Source organism: Sus scrofa, chromosome 14, assembly GCF_054392235.1.
Source record: "Sus scrofa isolate SSC_HxYL_T2T_F1_AM1 chromosome 14, Sscrofa_HxYL_maternal_Yorkshire_Landrace_v2.0, whole genome shotgun sequence".
NCBI lineage: Eukaryota > Metazoa > Chordata > Mammalia > Artiodactyla > Suidae > Sus > Sus scrofa.
Window position 1 is genome coordinate 64,585,004 of NC_139396.1, and position 17,636 is coordinate 64,602,639.

The 17,636-nt window shown below is 40.2% G+C and overlaps 1 protein-coding gene across 4 annotated transcripts in view; it reads left to right on the forward strand.

Annotated features, from left to right (window-relative positions):
• Positions 1-17,636, forward strand: part of GRK3 (G protein-coupled receptor kinase 3) — a 141,551-nt gene that overhangs the window by 16,482 nt on the left and 107,433 nt on the right. For all 4 annotated transcript variants that reach the window (XM_084994637.1, XM_001924379.8, XM_084994639.1 and 1 more), the window contains one exon: positions 12,640-12,716. In XM_084994637.1, the coding sequence (XP_084850763.1) occupies positions 12,640-12,716 (77 nt within the window). The remainder of the gene's footprint in view (positions 1-12,639; positions 12,717-17,636) is intronic.

The window sequence follows — 17,636 nt, forward strand, 5'->3', positions numbered from 1 at the left end:
TGTGTAGTATAATTGAATTTGGCTTATGAGTAAAGGTGGCATTTTGAGTCTATTGGGGAAAGGATTGTGCTTGCTAACTGGCCACCAGATAGTCACAACCCCTCCGCATTGTACCAGAAACCAAATTCTCCAGTGTTTAATGAGATAATCATAAAATTAATAAAAAATAGAAGAATATGAGAGAATATATTTTTATTTCTCTGGAGTATAAAAGGCTGTCCTAGTCAAACTCCAAACCCAGAAACCATAAAGGAGGAAATTAATGAATGCATGACATGGATTAAGAGTTCCCGTGTGACGAATGATACCATATAACAAATTGAAAGATGAGTAGTTGATATTCAGCCATAAAAAAGAATGAAATGATGTCATTTGTAGCAATGTGGATGGATTTAGAGATGATCATACTAGGTGAAGTAAGTCAGAAAGAGAAAGACAAATACCATATGATATCACTTATATGTGGAATCTGTGGTTGCTAAGGGGGAGGGACATGGGGGAGGGACGGATTAGTTTGGGGTTAGCAGATGCAAACTAGTATATACAGGATGAATAAACAACAAGGTCCTACTTTATAGCATAGGGGACTATATCCTGTGATAAACCATATCCTGTGATAAACCATAATGACAGAATATGAAAAAGAATATATATGTGTATATAATGAATCACTTTACTGTGCACTAGAAACTGGCTGTGGCGCAGGCTGGCAGCTGCAGCTCCGATTTGACCCGTGGCGAATCGACTAGGAACAAATCTGACTAGGAACCATGAGGTTGTGGGTTCGATCCCTGGCCTTGCTCAGTGGGTTAAGGATCCGGTGTTGCCGTGAGTTGTGCTGTAGGTTTAAGATATGGCTCGGATCCTGCGTTGCTGTGGCTCTGGCGTAGGCCGGTGGCTATAGCTCCGATTAGACCCCTAGCCTGGGAACCTCCATATGCTGCTGGAGCAACCCAAGAAACAACAAAAAGACAAAAAAAAAAAAAAATTCCATTGGATGATCTTGTACAGAGCATATTTTAGCTTGTAAATCTATTTGCCTAGAGAGTGCTTGACCACTGAGGTTCTGGACTGGTTCACCTTGTCTTAGAGAAGAGCTGGGGGGCAGGGAAGCATGGCGATTTATATCCCAGTCAGCATTTTTGCCAGTTGTAGGAACAAAATGTCATCTGCAGAAAGGAAGCGTTTGCTTAAAAAAAAAAAAAAAAAAAAAAGGCCTTGAAAAGCTGGACATTAATCTCAAGGGTGGTAATTTAGGTCTTCTTTTCACATACTTAGAAAAATAAAGTGTCTGAAAGTGGAGGCTTTATGTTAATGGCATTCTTCTGTGTGTGTGTGTGTGTGTGTGTGTGTGTGTGTGTGTGTGTGTGTAATCACTGCTGTCCTTCATCTGTTTCCTTCAGTTATTGGTGCCAGCTGGCATGATTTATCACATGCTGCACGAGTGGCCCCCTGGCTTTCTCTGTCACCTCATCTTTGCCGGTGGCCCCTCTGGTCTGTAGTTCAGCCTCATTGCACTGGACTCTCTAGCCCCTGTAATTGCCCCTATTGAGGCGTACTTGTCACACTGCATTGGGACTCCCTGCTTACTCCACTGCCACCCCTCTAGACGTGACCCTTTAGGGCAGAGACCGGGTAGGACTCGCTGTGTATTTCGTGTGTCATGCACAGTGCCTGCCTCTCAGAGAGGATGCCACTTCCTGTTTTTTGTTGATTGTTTTGTTTTGTTTTATTTTTTTTGCCTTTTAGAGCTGCACCGGCAGCATATGGAAGTTCCAAGGCTAGGGGTCAAATCGGAGCTGTAACTGTCGGCCTAGGCCACAGCCACAGCAACATGGAATCTAAGCTCTGTCTTGATCTATGCTGCAGCTCACCACAATGCCAGATCCTTAACTCACTGAGCGAGGCCAGGGATTGAACCTGTGTCCTCGTGGATACCAGTCAGATGCATTTCCACTGCACCACAGCAGAAACACTCGTCACTACCTGTTTTGAATGAACGATTAAATGAACAGAGGATGGATATGGAGGTGTGTATAAATATGGTATATTGTGGGCAAAGTGGTCCAGCAGTGCTGTACAACTCACAGTGGAAACTGAAATGAGAGGGTTTGCTTCTCCAGGGGATGGGGAAGGTTAGTGACCCCAAGCTGGATCCTGGAGGGTGAGAAGGAGGTTTTCACGTGAGGAGAGGCGTCAGCAGGAATGGCATTTACGGAATTATCGAGCAGTGAAGAAATCCTGCGAGGCTACCATGTGAGGACAGAGGGAAGATGTGGTTGATGATGTAGGCTAGGGCCTTTTTGGAAATGCCCCCCAACCAAGGAGTTTGGACATTGGGCAAAATGTGAGCCCCCTGGGATCTTTTTTTAAAAATTTATTTTATTGAAGTATAGTTAATTTACAATGTATTAATTTCTGCTATACAGCAAAGCGATTCAGTTATACATATATACATTCTTTTTCATATTCTTTTTCTTAGTGGTTTATCACAGGATATTGAATATAGTTCCCCGTGCTATAGGGTAGGACCTTGTTTTGTATTCATCCTGTATGTACTGGTTTGTATCTGCTAACCCCAAACTCCCAATCCCTCCCTCCCTCACCTCCCCTCCCTCTTCCCAATCACAAGTCTGTTCTCTAGGTCTGTCAATTTGTTTCTGTTTGGTAGATAAGTTCATTTCTGTCATATTTTAGATTCCACATATAGGTGATATCATATGGTATTTGTCTTTGTCTGACTTACTTAGTATGATAATCTCTAGGTCCATCCTTGTTGCTGCAAATGGCATTATTTCATTCTTTTTTATGGCTAATATTCCATTGTATGTACATACCACATCGTCTTTATCCATCCTCTGTTGATGGGTATTTAGGTTGTTTCCATGTCTTAGCAATTGTGAATAGTGCTGCTCTGCCTTGAGATCTTTTAAATGAGATAATTTCATGAAAAATTGCTCTTGGAAACAAGGTGGATGCTCCCCCACCGCCACCACGGACAGACTCACCTTAACTCCAGTCTTCCTGTCCTCTGAGGCTTATTCCACACAGGCAGTGACCTAGCCATAGAGTGAAGCTGCTTCTAAATCATTACTGACACAAAAGTATTTTTGTGATTCTAAAATGGATCCTAGTTCCTAGTTCACCAGATCTCTGGCACGTGGATTCTAAAATGGTTATTGTAACCAATTTGAAGGGATGTTTAGATCACAGAGTTTTTCGTAGCTTTGATTAGGTAAACCTGATGACCCTATACGTTTGTTCATCCTTCCCATTGTATCTGTTCTAGGGTAACTTTTGTATATGATAGGTTTTGGTTTTTTATGATGAGTGAAATTCAATTATGTCTAGTGTCACTTTAATATCAGGTAATATATTGCAAAGGAAAAAAGGCATTAAAAACAGGACATGGATTGTCAAAATATTGGAGGAAAAAACACAAAGGAATTCTCATTTAGCTTAATTGGGTTGTGATCTCCTGAATATAGATTGTCTCATGCACAATTGTTTAATGCTATGCAAATTATATGCAAGACTTTCCTGCCAGAGATCTGGTGAACTAGGAACCATAGAAAGAGCTGACAGTAAACTATACCAGATAACTTTTAAAGCCCTCTTCACAGTATCCAGTTGGCAGAGTTTGGTGGCTTTAAATCTAGTGGTAAAGTCTTTATTGTGACTTTGCATAATGTAGCTCTATTTTGGGCTTTTAATGGGCAGTTAGTGAAAAATATTTAGTTACTACATATGAAAGAAAGTAGTTTTCTTTTGGGGGGACTTGATTCTTGATATCATTGCTTAGTCATCCTATTTTTTAAAAAAAGTCTGCCTTTTGGATTTCTTTTTTTTTTTTTTTTTTTGTTGTTGTTGTTGTTGCTATTTCTTGGGCCGCTCCCGCGGCATATGGAGGTTCCCAGGCTAGGGGTCCGATCGGAGCTGTAGCCACCGGCCTACGCCAGAGCCACAGCAACGCGGGATCCGAGCCGCGTCTGCGGCCTACACCACAGCTCACGGCAACGCCGGATCGTTAACCCACTGAGCAAGGGCAGGGACCGAACCCGCAACCTCATGGTTCCTAGTCGGATTCGTTAACCACTGCGCCACGACGGGAACTCCCCCCTTTTGGATTTCTTGATGGTCGTAATGGTAACAGGTCTCATTTGGGTGGTGCTTCTAACAAAGCCATCTTGCTTAATCTTGGTAACTACCTTATGTCCTACTGGCTTTTTTTAGGTGATGTGTTACATATCCTTTGAAATATTTTTTAGATGTATTTTACTTTGGACATCAGAATAAAACAAACTTCACATAGAATGTAGAGACTATTTGGGAGAGATAACGGGAGATATCTATCTATTCTACCTATTCTTCAGTCTGTAGAACCTAGAAATCTGGTTGCTAATCTTTAAATTACTTTAGTAGTAGAAAAATTCTTTAAATTATGATACAATACTTGTCATAGTTGCCATGCATTTATATAGCAGAACCCCGATAGGTCATAACAGGTAGGGTTGGTATATCACCAACTAGTTGGTATTAACTTAAAAAAACCCCATTAGGCCTCCAACTGGTATAGTATTATATATAGTAAGTAGATATGGCTTATTTTGATGAGGAGGTTTGTAAGGTATTGGCCCAGAAATCTGGAGGCCAGATTTTGATTTTTTTTTAACTTTCGATAATTAAAATTTCAGGCATATATAGGAAAGAATCAGAGAATCAAATTGATGTCATCATCACTCAGTTACCAACCCATTACTGTCTTGTTTCATCCTTACCTCCAAGTTAGTTTCCTTTAGATTATTTCAAAGTGTACCTAGACATGATATCTCATCTATAAATATTTCTGTATTTCTCAAAGATAAGCAATCCTAAAATACCAAACACAAGCATAACATATTGCTACTGCTAAAAAAGTGATACTTGCTTAGTATTATAAAATGTTCAGTCTGTATTCCCATTTCTTCAATTTTTTTTCCAAGAATTTCTTCTTCTTTTTTTTTTTTTTACTTGAATTGAGTTTTAAATAAGATCCACATGTTATGCCTGATTGTTATTTAAGTCTTTTCGAACTATAGGTTCCCTTTTATTTTCCTCTTGAAATTTTTCTTAAAGAAATTGGGTCAGAGTTCCTGCTGGGGTGCAGTGGGCTAAGGATCCAGCATTGTCTCTACAACAGCTTGGATCACTGCTGAGGCACGGGTTCAATCCCTGGCCTGGTGCAGTGGGTTAAGGATCTGGTGTTGCTGCAGCTATGACATAGGTCATAGACATCCCTGGCCCAGGAAACTTCCATATGCTTCAGGTGTGGCAAAAGAAAAGGAAGAAAGAAAGAAAGAAATCAGGTTATTTGTTGTATAGTTTTCCACACCCAAGATTTTGTGTCTTTGTGGTATGATAATAATAATAATAAACCTCAGCTTTATTGAGATGTAATTAAAATAAAATAAACTGCACATATATTTCAAGTGTCCAGTTGGGTAAGTTTTATCTAGTGAAACCATTACCAAAGTTAAGATAATGAACCTATACATTGTGTTCTCTTCCAACAGTTTTTAATTCTTAGACACCAGTTGGGGGCCTACAATTCAGTTTAGTTCTGACACTAATTGCCCAGAGTTGGAACAGACCCCAAGATGAAGGGCTCAGTCCCATAAGACTGCCCCCACTTGAGATGCTAGCTGCAAATTGTGCCTTCAGTCTGCCTGCATTTCTACCTGTGACCTTCTTAGGTTTGAGATTTCACTGGAGCAACTCATAGAACTTAAGAAAGTCCCATGCCTATGATTAGTCTCATTGTGAAGGCTGTAACTCAGAACCGCATAATGGTTGGCACATAGGGCAAGGTCTTAATGGGAAGGGGTGGGATACAGAGCTTTCTTACCCTATCCAGGAGTATCAGATCTCATCCTTCTAGAGTTTTCATTGAAGTTTCATTACATAGGTAGAGCTGATTAAATCATTGGCTATTAGTCATTGATTTCAGTCTCTAGCCACCTGGAAATCAAGTGGTGATGCTGAAAGTTCCAGCCATCTAATCAATCGCATGGTTGGTTCCTCTGGCAACCAGCCCCATCCTGAAGCTGTCTAGGGACCCTCCAAGCCACCTCATTAGCGTAAATTCACCTATGGATGAAAAGGGTTCCTTATGAATAAGATACTCCTATCACTCAGGAAATTCCAGAGGCTTTAGGAGCTCTGTACTAAGAATCAGGACAAAGGACAAATATAGATATTTTTTATTTTGCTATATATGTCATCTCCAAAAGTTTACTCCTGCATCTTTGTAATCAAACAATATGTACTCTCTCTCTCTCTTTTTTAAATCTGGCTCCTTTTACACAGAATAATTATTTTGAGATCCACTCATGTTGTATCAATAATGTATTCCTTTTTATTGTGGACTGTTATTTCATTATATGGTTATCTACTCATCCATTTATTCATCTATTGGGGGATTTGGGTTGTCTCCAGTTTTTGATCATCACAAATAAAGCTGCTGAAACATTCATGTACAAGTCTTTGTGTGGGCATATGCTTCCATTTTCCTGGGGTAAATACCTAGGAGTGAAATTGATGGATTATATAGAGGTTTATGTTTAACTTATTATGAAACTGCCAAGTTGTTTTCCAAAGTGTTGCATTTTTACACTCCCACTAGTAGTGTATGGGAATTCTAGTTATTCCACACCTTGCCAACATGAGGTATGGTCAATCTTTTCTAATTTTAGCTACTCTAGTAGGTGTATAGTAATATTGTGATTTTAGTTTGCCTTTTCCTAATGACTAATGTTGTTGAGCATATCTTCATATGCTTATCTGCCATCCACATATCTTCTTTTGTGAACTGTCTGTATATATATATCATTGGCCGACTTTTTTAAAAATTGGGTTGTTTGTTTTGTTATTCTTGAGCTTTCATATATGCTGGATCAATTCTTTAATCAGATATTTGATTTGCCAGCATTTTCTCTCAGTCTATGGCTTGTCTTTTAATTCTCTCCAGTTTCTTTTGAAGAGCAGAATTAAACTAAAATTCAATAAGAGAAGGATAGCTAAAGTCTCCAAATATCTGGAAATGAATCAACTCAGTCATAAATAACTCATAGCTCAAGGAAGAAATATCAAGAGAAATTAGACAGTAACTTGAATGAAAATGAAAACAGACTGTATTAATATCTGTGAGATACTGTTAAGTCGAAGCCTAGAGGAAATTTTATAACTTTAAGTGGCTATATTAGAAATATTTAAATTCATTAATTTGACTTTTCAAGAAGTTAGAAATGTAGCAAATTATCCCACAGTAATTATAAGCCCTTAGTTAACAAAGAGTGGAAATCAGTGAATTATAAAAAGTATAAATAACGAAGAAAATGAATGAAACAGAAGCTGAAGATCAATACATCTAAACCTCCAGCTAGATTGATCAAGGAAAAAAAAAACACAATGTTAAATAGGGTAAGGGTAAAGAATGAATGAAGAACTATCACTAAATCTGACAGACATTAAAAAAACAATAAGGAAATATGGTCAACTTTCAGTAATTTGACAACTTGGATGAATTGGACAAATTCCCTGAAGGATATGTTATCAGTACAAGAAGAATATAAAATATGAATAGCTCTATATCTATGGAAGAAATGGAATTTTTAATTAAAAACCTTACCACAAAGAAAAGTCAAGGCTCAGATGGCTTCACTGATAAATTCTATCAAACATTTAAGGAAGAATTAATACGTCTTACACTAACTCTTTCAGGAAATTAAATAAAATGGGATAATTCCCATTTCATTTTGTGAATCATATTATTACTTGATACCAAAACCAGAGAAAGCTATTATAAGAAAAGAATAAGACTTTTACACCAAAAACTGTAAAATAGTAATAAGAGAAATTAAAGAGGACTTAGAAAAATGGAGAAATATATCATATTTATGCATTATATACCTAATATTATCAAGAGTCTAACTTTCCCCAAATTGATTCAACAAAATCCCTATCAAAGTCTCAACAGGCTTTTTCTGGGAAAAAATTTCCATACTGATTTTAAAAACTTATGTGCATTGAAACTAGAATAGCCAAAAAACAAAACCAAAAGCAATAAAACAAAGTTGGAAGACTTAGATGACTAAACCTCCTGATTTCAAGACTTACTAAACCCAAGCAATCAAGATAATACAGTATTTTTATTTTTTATTTTTTTTGCTTTTTAGGGCCATACCCTTGGCATATGGAGGTTCGCAGGCTAGGGGTCCAATCTGAGCTATAGCTGCTGGCCTACACCACAGCCACAGCAACATTAGATCTGAGCCATGTCTGCAACCTACACCATAGCTCATGGCAACGCCAGATCCTTAACCCACTGAGTGAGGCCAGGGATCGAACCTGCAACCTCATGTTTCCTAGTCAGATTTGTTTCTGCTGTGCCATGATGGGAACTACAACATAATACAGCATTTTTATATGGATAGATGTATAGATCAATGCAGCAAGATAGTCCAAAGATAGACATACATGTATTTAGTGTTTAATCAACACTAAAGATGCCAAGATAATTAAGAAGATGTGGTATACATACACAATGGAATACTACTCAGCTATAACAAAGAACAAAATAATGCCATTTGCAGCAACAAGGATGGAACTAGAGACTCATATAGTAAGTCAGAAAGAGAAAGATAAATACCATATGATTTCACTTATATCTGGAATCTAATATAGGGCACAAATGAACCTTTACACAGAAAAGAAAATCATGAACATGGGGAACAGGCTTGTGGTTGCCAAGAGGAAGAGGGAGGGAGTAGGAAGGACTGGAAATTTGGGGTAAATAGGTGCAAACTATCACCTTTGGAATGTATAAGCGATGGGAACCTGTTGTCTAGCACTGGGAACTATGCCTGGTCACTTGTGATGGAGCATGATAATGTGAGAAAAAAGAACGTAGGCATGTATGTGTGACTGAGTCACCTTGCTGTGCAGCAGAAAATTGACAGAACACTGTAAATCAGCCATCATGGAAAAAATAAAAATCATTATTAAAAAAAAAAAAAAGATGCCAAGATAATTCAGTGGCGGAAGGATAGTTTTAGAACAAATACCAGAACAATTAGGTATTATAAGGAAAAAAAAAACTTTCTAAACCCTGCATTGTACACAAAAATGAACATGAAATGGATCTCAGACCTAAACATAAACTCCAAACTCTAAAACTTCTAAAGGAAAATATATGTTAAAAATCTTCATGACCTTGGGAGATTTCTTAGCACAGATTGTCCACCAAGGAAATAATCAATACACTGGAACTCATCAACTTGTGTTCTTAGAAGAACTTGTTGGAGGAAATGGAGAGGCAAGGTGCAGACTAGGAGAAAATATTATCACATGAATCTGACAGAGTATTGTTTCCAAGCTATATAAAGAAATCTTACAACTAAGTAATGACAGATGACTCAACAAAAGATAGGCAGCAGAGGAAGTTCCTGTGTGGTACAGTGGGTTAAGAATCTGGCATTGCTATAGCTGTGGTGCAGGTCGCAATTGCAATGTGGGATAGAACCCTGGCCTGGGAACTTCCACATGCCATGGATGTGGCCAAAAAAAAAGCAAAAGATTTCACTACACACTTCATAAAAGAAGATATACATTTTACAATAATCATGTCCAAATATATTCAATGTCATTATTCATTAGGGAAATGCAAATTAAAGTTAAAATTAAAATACGACTACATCCTCAACAGAGTGGCTAAAACTGAAAAGATTGACAACTGAAATATTGGCGATTTGTAGAGTCAATCTGGAACTGTCATACATTGTTGTGGGAATGTAAAATCCTGCAACCATTCTCAACAGAATGTAGAGCAACTGGAACTGTCATACATTGTTGTGGGAATGTAAAATCCTGCAACCATTTTGGAATATGTTTCAGTTGTTTCTCAGAGTGTTCAGTAGCATTTGCCGTGTGATCAACAATTTTACTTCTAGATATTTACCTATCTATGAAAACACATGCCCATAAAAAGGCTTATACACAAATGCTTAAAGCAGCTTTATTTATAATAGCCCCAAACTGGAAATAACCCAAATGTCTATCAACAGATGAACAGATAAACAAATGGTAGAATATTCATACAATGACATACTGCTTGGCAATAAGAAGGAGCAAAATACTCATGTACACAACAATGTGGATGGAGCTTGTTTATGCCAAGTAAAAGAAGCCAGACGCAAAAGACAACATATTGTAAGATTTTATTTGTATAATTTTTTTTTTTTTTTTTTTTTTTTTTTTTTTTTTTTTACGGCTCCACCTGTGGCATATACAAGTTCCTAGGCCAGAGATTGAATCAGAACTGCAGCTGCAGCCTATACCACAGCCATGGCAACACCGGATCCAAGCCTCATCTGTGACCTATCCTGCAGCTTGTGGCAATGCTGGATCCTTAACCCACTGAGCAAGACCAGGGGTTGAACCTGCATCCTCATCAAGACAACTTCGGCTCCTTAACTCACTGAGCCACAAGAGAAATTCCTATTTATATAAAATTTGAAAACTGTAGCAAGTCATCTATATTAACAGAAAGGAGATCAATAGTTGTCTGGATCCTAGAATATGGGGAGGTTGACTACAAAGGAGTACCTTTTGGGGTGATAAAAATGTTTGTCATATCGATTAGGAGAGTATTATATGTGAAACACTCATTTAATGGTACATTAAATATTCATCTAGTTATATGTAAATTATACCTCAGTTGGTTTGTCTCAAAAAATTAGGGGAATTCCTGTTGTGGCGGAGCAGAAGCAAGTCCAACTAAAACCATGAGGTTGCGGGTTTGATCCCTGGCTTCATTCAGTAGGTTAAGGATCCGGCGTTGTCATGAGCTGTGGTGTAGGTTGCAGACACGGCTCAGATCTGGCGTTGCTGTGGCTGTGGCATAGGCCGGCAGCTGTAGCTCAGATTGGACCCCTAGCCTGGGAACCTCCATGTGCCGAGGGAGCAGCCCTAAAAAGCCAAAAAAAAAAAGTTGAAAAGGAAGGGGGTAATGCCAAATTGTTGCTCATCAGTGAGTGAGAGAGATTTAATTTCTCCTTTTTCCACTTGGATAATGACTTTTGGGGTTCACTTATTGAATAATCCCTCCTTTCCTCATTTTTCTGCCTTGCTACTTCTGTTACATAGCAAAGTTCCATGTATGTGTTTTCTCTTCCTTTTTGTTGATCAATTCATTTATCCTATCTTAAATGTTTTAGCTATTAATATGCCCTTTTATCATCATTCTTTTTCTTCAGAAATGTCTCAATTATTCTTGAACCAGTGTTATTTTGCGTACATTTTATAAGAAGCTTATCTGCTTCCGTATTCTGTGAAAAATTCTCTTGGAATATTTATGGGTATGGTATTAATTTTATAGATGAATCTGGGTAGAGTCTGAGTTTTTGCAATGTTAAGTCTTTCTGTTCCTACTGTGGTGTATCTTTCCGCTTTTTAAGATCTTCTTTACTCTCAGTACAATTTGTAATTTCCCCTAAAACATTCCTGCACATATTTTGAAAGATTTAGTTCAAGGCATTTGATCTTTCTTTAAACTGTTTTTTAAAATCATTTTTTAATGAAAGCATTTGATATTTCTTCTATCATAAGTGAAATCATCCTTCTAATTATGTTTGTCATCGATGTATAGAAATGTGATTTTTTTGAATATTAATCATATATCCTGGGAACATTTGTTTTTGCTCTAGGAAGAAACTCATTTATTGATTAGCAGTATTTGTCACATGTTATATGCATGCTTTTAGTATTTTTGGAAAGTAGTGGTGTTGAGGGAGATCTTCCCCCTTAAGTGTTGTTGTTGTTGTTGTTGTTATTATATGTCTTTTTAGGGCTGTCCCCATGGCACATAGAAGTTCCCAGGCTAGGGGTCAAAGCAGAGCTGCAGCTGCCAGCCTACGCTACAGCCATAGCAACACCAGATCTGAGCCACATCTGCGACCTACACCACAGCTCAGAGCAACACTGGATCCCTAACCCACTGAGTGAGGCCAGGGATCGAACCTGCATCCTCATGGATACTAGTCAGTTTCGTTACCGCTGAGCTATGGTGGGAACTCCGCCCCTTATTTTTTGTAGTCAAGTCTCTATATGTAAGGTTGGCCCTGAGTCACAGCAGAGGGTACTAGCTGGAGATGTGATGTTTCCAGCTTTAAATTTAGTTAGTTGTTCATACAGTCATGGGTATAAGAGCCAGTATCCTTTTTTGAGGGTAGCTTTTTTAAACTGAGGAATAAATGATAAATATAATTGTATATCTTTAAAGTGTACAGTGTCATGATTTGATTAGTCACATACATTGTGAAATGAATACCAAAATCAAGTTAATCAAGCCAAGGAGTCCCCTGGGTGGCTCAGTGGGTTAAGGATCCAGTGTTGTCACTGCAGTGGCTTGGATCACTGCTATGGTGCAGGTTCGATCCCTGGCTTGGGAACTTCCGCATGCCACAGAGCATGGCCAAAAAAAGAGAAAAAAATGTTAAGCCAGTATCCTTGAGTGAAGACACCTGTAGATTTTCCAGTCTAGGGATGGTTACTCCCAGTGATGCAGGCTGTCATTGTTAAAGACATGTCACTCTTCTCTTTTAGTATCCGGAGCGTGATGCAGAAGTATCTTGAGGAGAGACAGGAAATCACCTTTGACAAGATTTTTAATCAGAAAATTGGTAAGTCTGCTTGTTTGTCTGTCAAACTGTAATTCCAGCAGTGGTATTGGGTGGTACTACAGTAATATACAAATGCAGCTCCCAATGTTTTATATGCTTTATAGCTCAAGCTGGGGATGAAGGCAATTGCATGTAATTAGTAAGATACTAAATGATTACTCATAGTGATATGTCTTATAAAGAAGCTATTGGAGGAGTTCTCACTGTGGCACAGTAAGTTAAGCATCTGGCGTTGCTGCAGCTGTGCGTAGGTCACTGCTCTGGCTTGAATTCAACCCCTGGCCTGAATACTTCCATGTGCCGCAAGTGCAGCCAAAAGAGGGGGAAAAGAAGTTCTTGGGAAACAGACTAGTTTGACTAGGTTTTACAGCAGTTTTAGGGTTCCCCAAATTAAAGGCTTGGGTACTTGGTAACCAGAAAGAAGCTCTGTCTGTTGGGACCTGTGTTTGAGGTCCTTAGCTTCTCTCCCTGACCTGGTACTTTCTGTGATCACGGAGGCTTGGCATACATCTTCATAAATATCACCCCACTGTCTCCTTGCAAAGTGTGGGGCTGACTTATTTGATCAGTTCTCCCAGGCTTATGGGTTTTAGGTGCCACTCACTCTTGTCAGTCACACACAGTGACTCTTCCTCCTGGGGCTCCGTTTGCAATCTCTTCTTAGCAGGTCAGCGAGACTCCCCCTGTTGTGTACACAGAGCTCAAGGGCCCATCACTCACTGGCTGATGCCCACCTCTAGCCCATTCTGGTCTTGGCCCCTGAGGACCTGTGGTTGTATAGGAGTACCCTGTGGTTACCAACAGTTAGTGCCCTTGAGAAACTGGGACCAGACAGGAATTGCTTTAGTGGGAATGTTGAGGCCCACAAGGAAAGGATATATTCTCTCACCTGCCATTGAAAGCCTGGCAGCTTGTTTAGAGGTGACTGACAGCTGGATTAGATGACAGGTATTGTCTACCTGTTTTTTTTCCTACTCCCCCAAATCAGTTTCCACTGTCTAGAAATTTCCTAAACGGTACTTTGTTCTCAAGGATAGGATTCATCGTTTGGCCTGCCAGCTGGCTGTATTACTCCTTTGCCCATAGTTATGCCATAAACAGATAATGGAAAGTTTTTACATGAAATCAGCTTAGCTGAATATAGGAGACCAGGAAACTCTTCACCTCTCTTTGCATCTTGTTTGCCTCCCGCAATTGTTCAGATAAAGTTTGCAGAGGAACTGGATCTTAGTTTTTAAATTAACACTAGAGGAAATTATTCTATTAAAATTTCAAGAAATTAAAGTCTTCCTGGAGTTCTCATCGTGGCTCAGTGGTTAACGAATCCGACAAGGAACCATGAGGTGGCGGGTTCGATCCCTGGCCTTGCTCAGTGGGTTAAGGATCCGGTGTTGCTGTGAGCTGTGGTGTAGGTCACAGATGTGGCTTGGATCCCACGTTGCTGTGGCTGTGGTGTAGGCCAGCAGCTATAGCTCTGATTCAACCCTTAGCCTGGGAACCTCCACATGCTGCGGGAGTGGACCAAGAAATGGCAAAAAAGACAAAAAAAAAAAAAAAAAAAAAAAGAAAGAAATTAAAGTCTTCCTAATATTTCCTGGAATTCTCCTTCTGCATTAAGTTCTTTTTCCATGATGCATAGCCACAGGCCCACGGATCCCTTTAAGACTGAATATCCTTAGAGATAATTCTGGCTCACCGTTCCACACACAGGTAAGGAAGTGTAGACCCAGGTTGTGGAAGTGACTTGTTCCGAGCTCATGTTCGCCTTCTCTGATCATTCTTTAAAGGCTCTTTAGAGGAAACCAAGACTATAAAATGCACTCTGGAAGGTCACCTGGTAAGAACTAGATAGATTTTTTTTTTTTTTTTTTAAGGAGGCATTACAATGATCTCTTTCATTCAAGTAAAGTAGAAACCAGTGAAGAAAGTCTTTGGATTTTCGTGAACCACTTTTTGTCAAAAAGTAGCCATCTGTGAAGATGGTCTTCTGTAGATCTGGCTTCTGTGATAACCCACAAAATGCAGTGGTCAGGAGGCAGATGGTGTGCTCTGGAGGAGCACATCAAGTGTGGCCCGTCTGCTTTGAGGATAGTGTGGGGGGACCTAGTGGCTCTTAGCCACGTGGGAACATTTCATCCTGGTCATCAGGGCTTGGTGGGGGAACAGATTTGGCTTTCATCTCATCCTTTATCGCTGCTTCTCCTTGCTTTCATGGTGCATTGTTAACTTCATCTATAGAAATGCTCTCCTTAGCTTCTGATTTCATACTAAAAAACCTCCAGAAAATAAAACCATCCTGATAAGAAGACTGAGAAACTCTGCATCTTTGGGAGGGAAGGGGAAAAAGGAAGTCTTTATTTGTTAGTTAAACTTTTAAGGATGTTTTACAGCTTTGTTGAGATATACTTTACATAGCATACAAATCACCCACTTCACGTCTACAGTTCAGTGGCTTCTGGTGTGACCATTACCACAGTCTCACCGCAGGACATTTTCAACACCCACAAAAGAACCTCCAAACCCATCAGCAGTCCCTCTCTACTCTCCTCCTTCCCCCACCCCTTAGATTCCACTCATCTAATGTCTTTTTTCTTTCTTTCTTTCTTTTTTCTTTTTGGCGGGGGGTGGTGCTGCACCTGCAGTATATGGAGGTTCCTGGGCTAGGGGTCCAGTTGGAGCTGCAGCTGCCAGCCTACACCACGGCTCATGGCAATGCTGGATCCTTAACCCACTGAGTGGAGTCAGGGGTTGAACCCACATCTTTGTGGATACTAGTCAGGCTCATTACTGCTGAGCCACAACGGGGAACTCCCACTCATCTAATTTTTGCCTCTGTGGGGTTGCCTGTGTTGGACACATAAATGGAATCATGGAATACATGGCCTGGCTTTCCTCAGAGCGATGTCTTCAAGGTTCCTCTGTGTTGCGGTGTGTGTATCACAGGCCATCAGCACTTCCTTCCTTTCTTCACTTGGTAATGTCCCTCTGTATGGATAGAACACACTTCCTTTATCCATTCATCCACTGATTGTTTCCGTTATTTGGCTCTTCTGAATAATGCCACTCTGAGAGGAAGGTATTTTTTAGCGTGTAATTTGAGCAAGTGGCTCCCTGTTGTGAAGATGCCCTAGTGGGTGGTGATGAGCTGGCCCTCCCCTGCAGCTCGGTTCCAGGCTCTGAGATGCAAGAGGGCTCTTTCTTCCTTGATGTCTTCTGCCCTTTGCTTTCCTTCTGCAACCCCTTTCCCATCTGCCACCCCATCATATCTACAAGGCCCCAGCCCTGGCTTTTCCCTGGTTGTGATTAAATCCTCACCTGCAGTCGGCTCCGGAGCCTTTGATCTGAGCCCCTAAAGGCATTAATGTGGCTCTGGTGCCATTAACTTCAGCCACACAGATTCTTCCCTGAGAGCGGCTTGACAGGGCATTGATGGTCCATGGCTTTTGTCTCAGAGAAGGCGTGAAAAAAAGAAATGTAGTTTAGATGAATAATGACTCCTTTTTCTCTTCCTTCTAACTTGTGAGCTGGTTGGGAGAAGCCAGGTTTAAACTTGGACACAGTCGCAGGAAAGGACAGACTGGGAGGTGGGGCAGGGAGAGAGGACCAAGGTAAGGGCGCCAGACACAGACCTGTAATTCCGTGGGACAGAGCTCTGTATTTAACCTGTCTAGTGCTCATCTGTCTGGTCCCTCCTTTGCACTGCGGCTGGTGTGAGGGGTGGGGAGAATGGAAGGGGGACTGACTTTGGGGAAGCATGGTGTGACCCTGGGTCTCTGACTTCCTCTTTCACGCATACACCCCTTCCCCTTCTCCTTCCCCATCAGTTCCCTCTGGCTGTCTCCACAGGTTCCCACCTTGTTGCTCTTCTGTGGCCCCCTGGTTTCTCTTTCCCTCTCCATCCTCTTCCTGTCTCATCCTTTTCTCTCTTTCTGAACCTACCAGCATCCCCCATGCTGCTAGCTGGTGCATGGTTTAGGGGACCGAGCCATGAGCTTTCGCCAATGTGTCAAAATGCTTGGTGAAATAAAAAATGTAGAAGTCTTTCATTTGCTTGGCCTCTGAGGCTCCACTGAGATTCCAGGTAGCTGACAGGCCTCTTGGCTACACCCCAGACTGGTTGTCATGTCATCCGTTTTCTTAGCTGTAAAAGTGGGGGTCCAAATGGTATCTACTTCATAAGGATCCAGCAGGAAATGGATGCAAAGCCCTGAACATGGTGATTGGTTCTCAGCAGATGCTCAGTGAATGAAATCTCTTAAATGAAATTGTTCGTGATAAAAAATTTTAGTCCTGGACCAGAATAACAAACTCCCAATGCATATCCTCCACCCAGATTCAGTATTTTCAGCAATTTTATGTTCCTGCTCTGTCGAGAATATTTGAAAGCAATTAGCAAATCCCTTGTAGCATCGGACCATATGCAAAAATCTGAATGTTTTTTTAAACAACCTTAATACCTTTATCCCAACCAATGAACATGATGTCTTAGCTTAATATTTAATGATGATTCTTTTTTTTTGTTTTAATTTTTTAGGGCCACGTAAGAAAGTCCCCAGGCTAGGGGTCAAACCAGAGCTGCAGCTGCTGGCCTACACCACAGCCACAGTAATGCCAGATTTGAGCTGCATCTGCGACCTACACTGCAGCTTAAACAATGCCAGATCCTTAATCCACTGAGCCAGGCCAGGGACTGAACTCTTTTCCACATGGCATGGATACTAGTCAGGTTTTTAACCTGCTAAGCCACAATAGGAACTCCATAATGACAATTCTTTAATTCTGAGTCTATATTCAGATTTTCTGATTAACTTTAAAGTGTCCTTTTACTGTTTTTTTTTTTTTTTTTTTTTTTTTTTGTCTTTTTGCTATTTTTTTGGGCCGCTCCCGCGGCATATGGAGGTTCCTGGGTGTTTTTTTTTT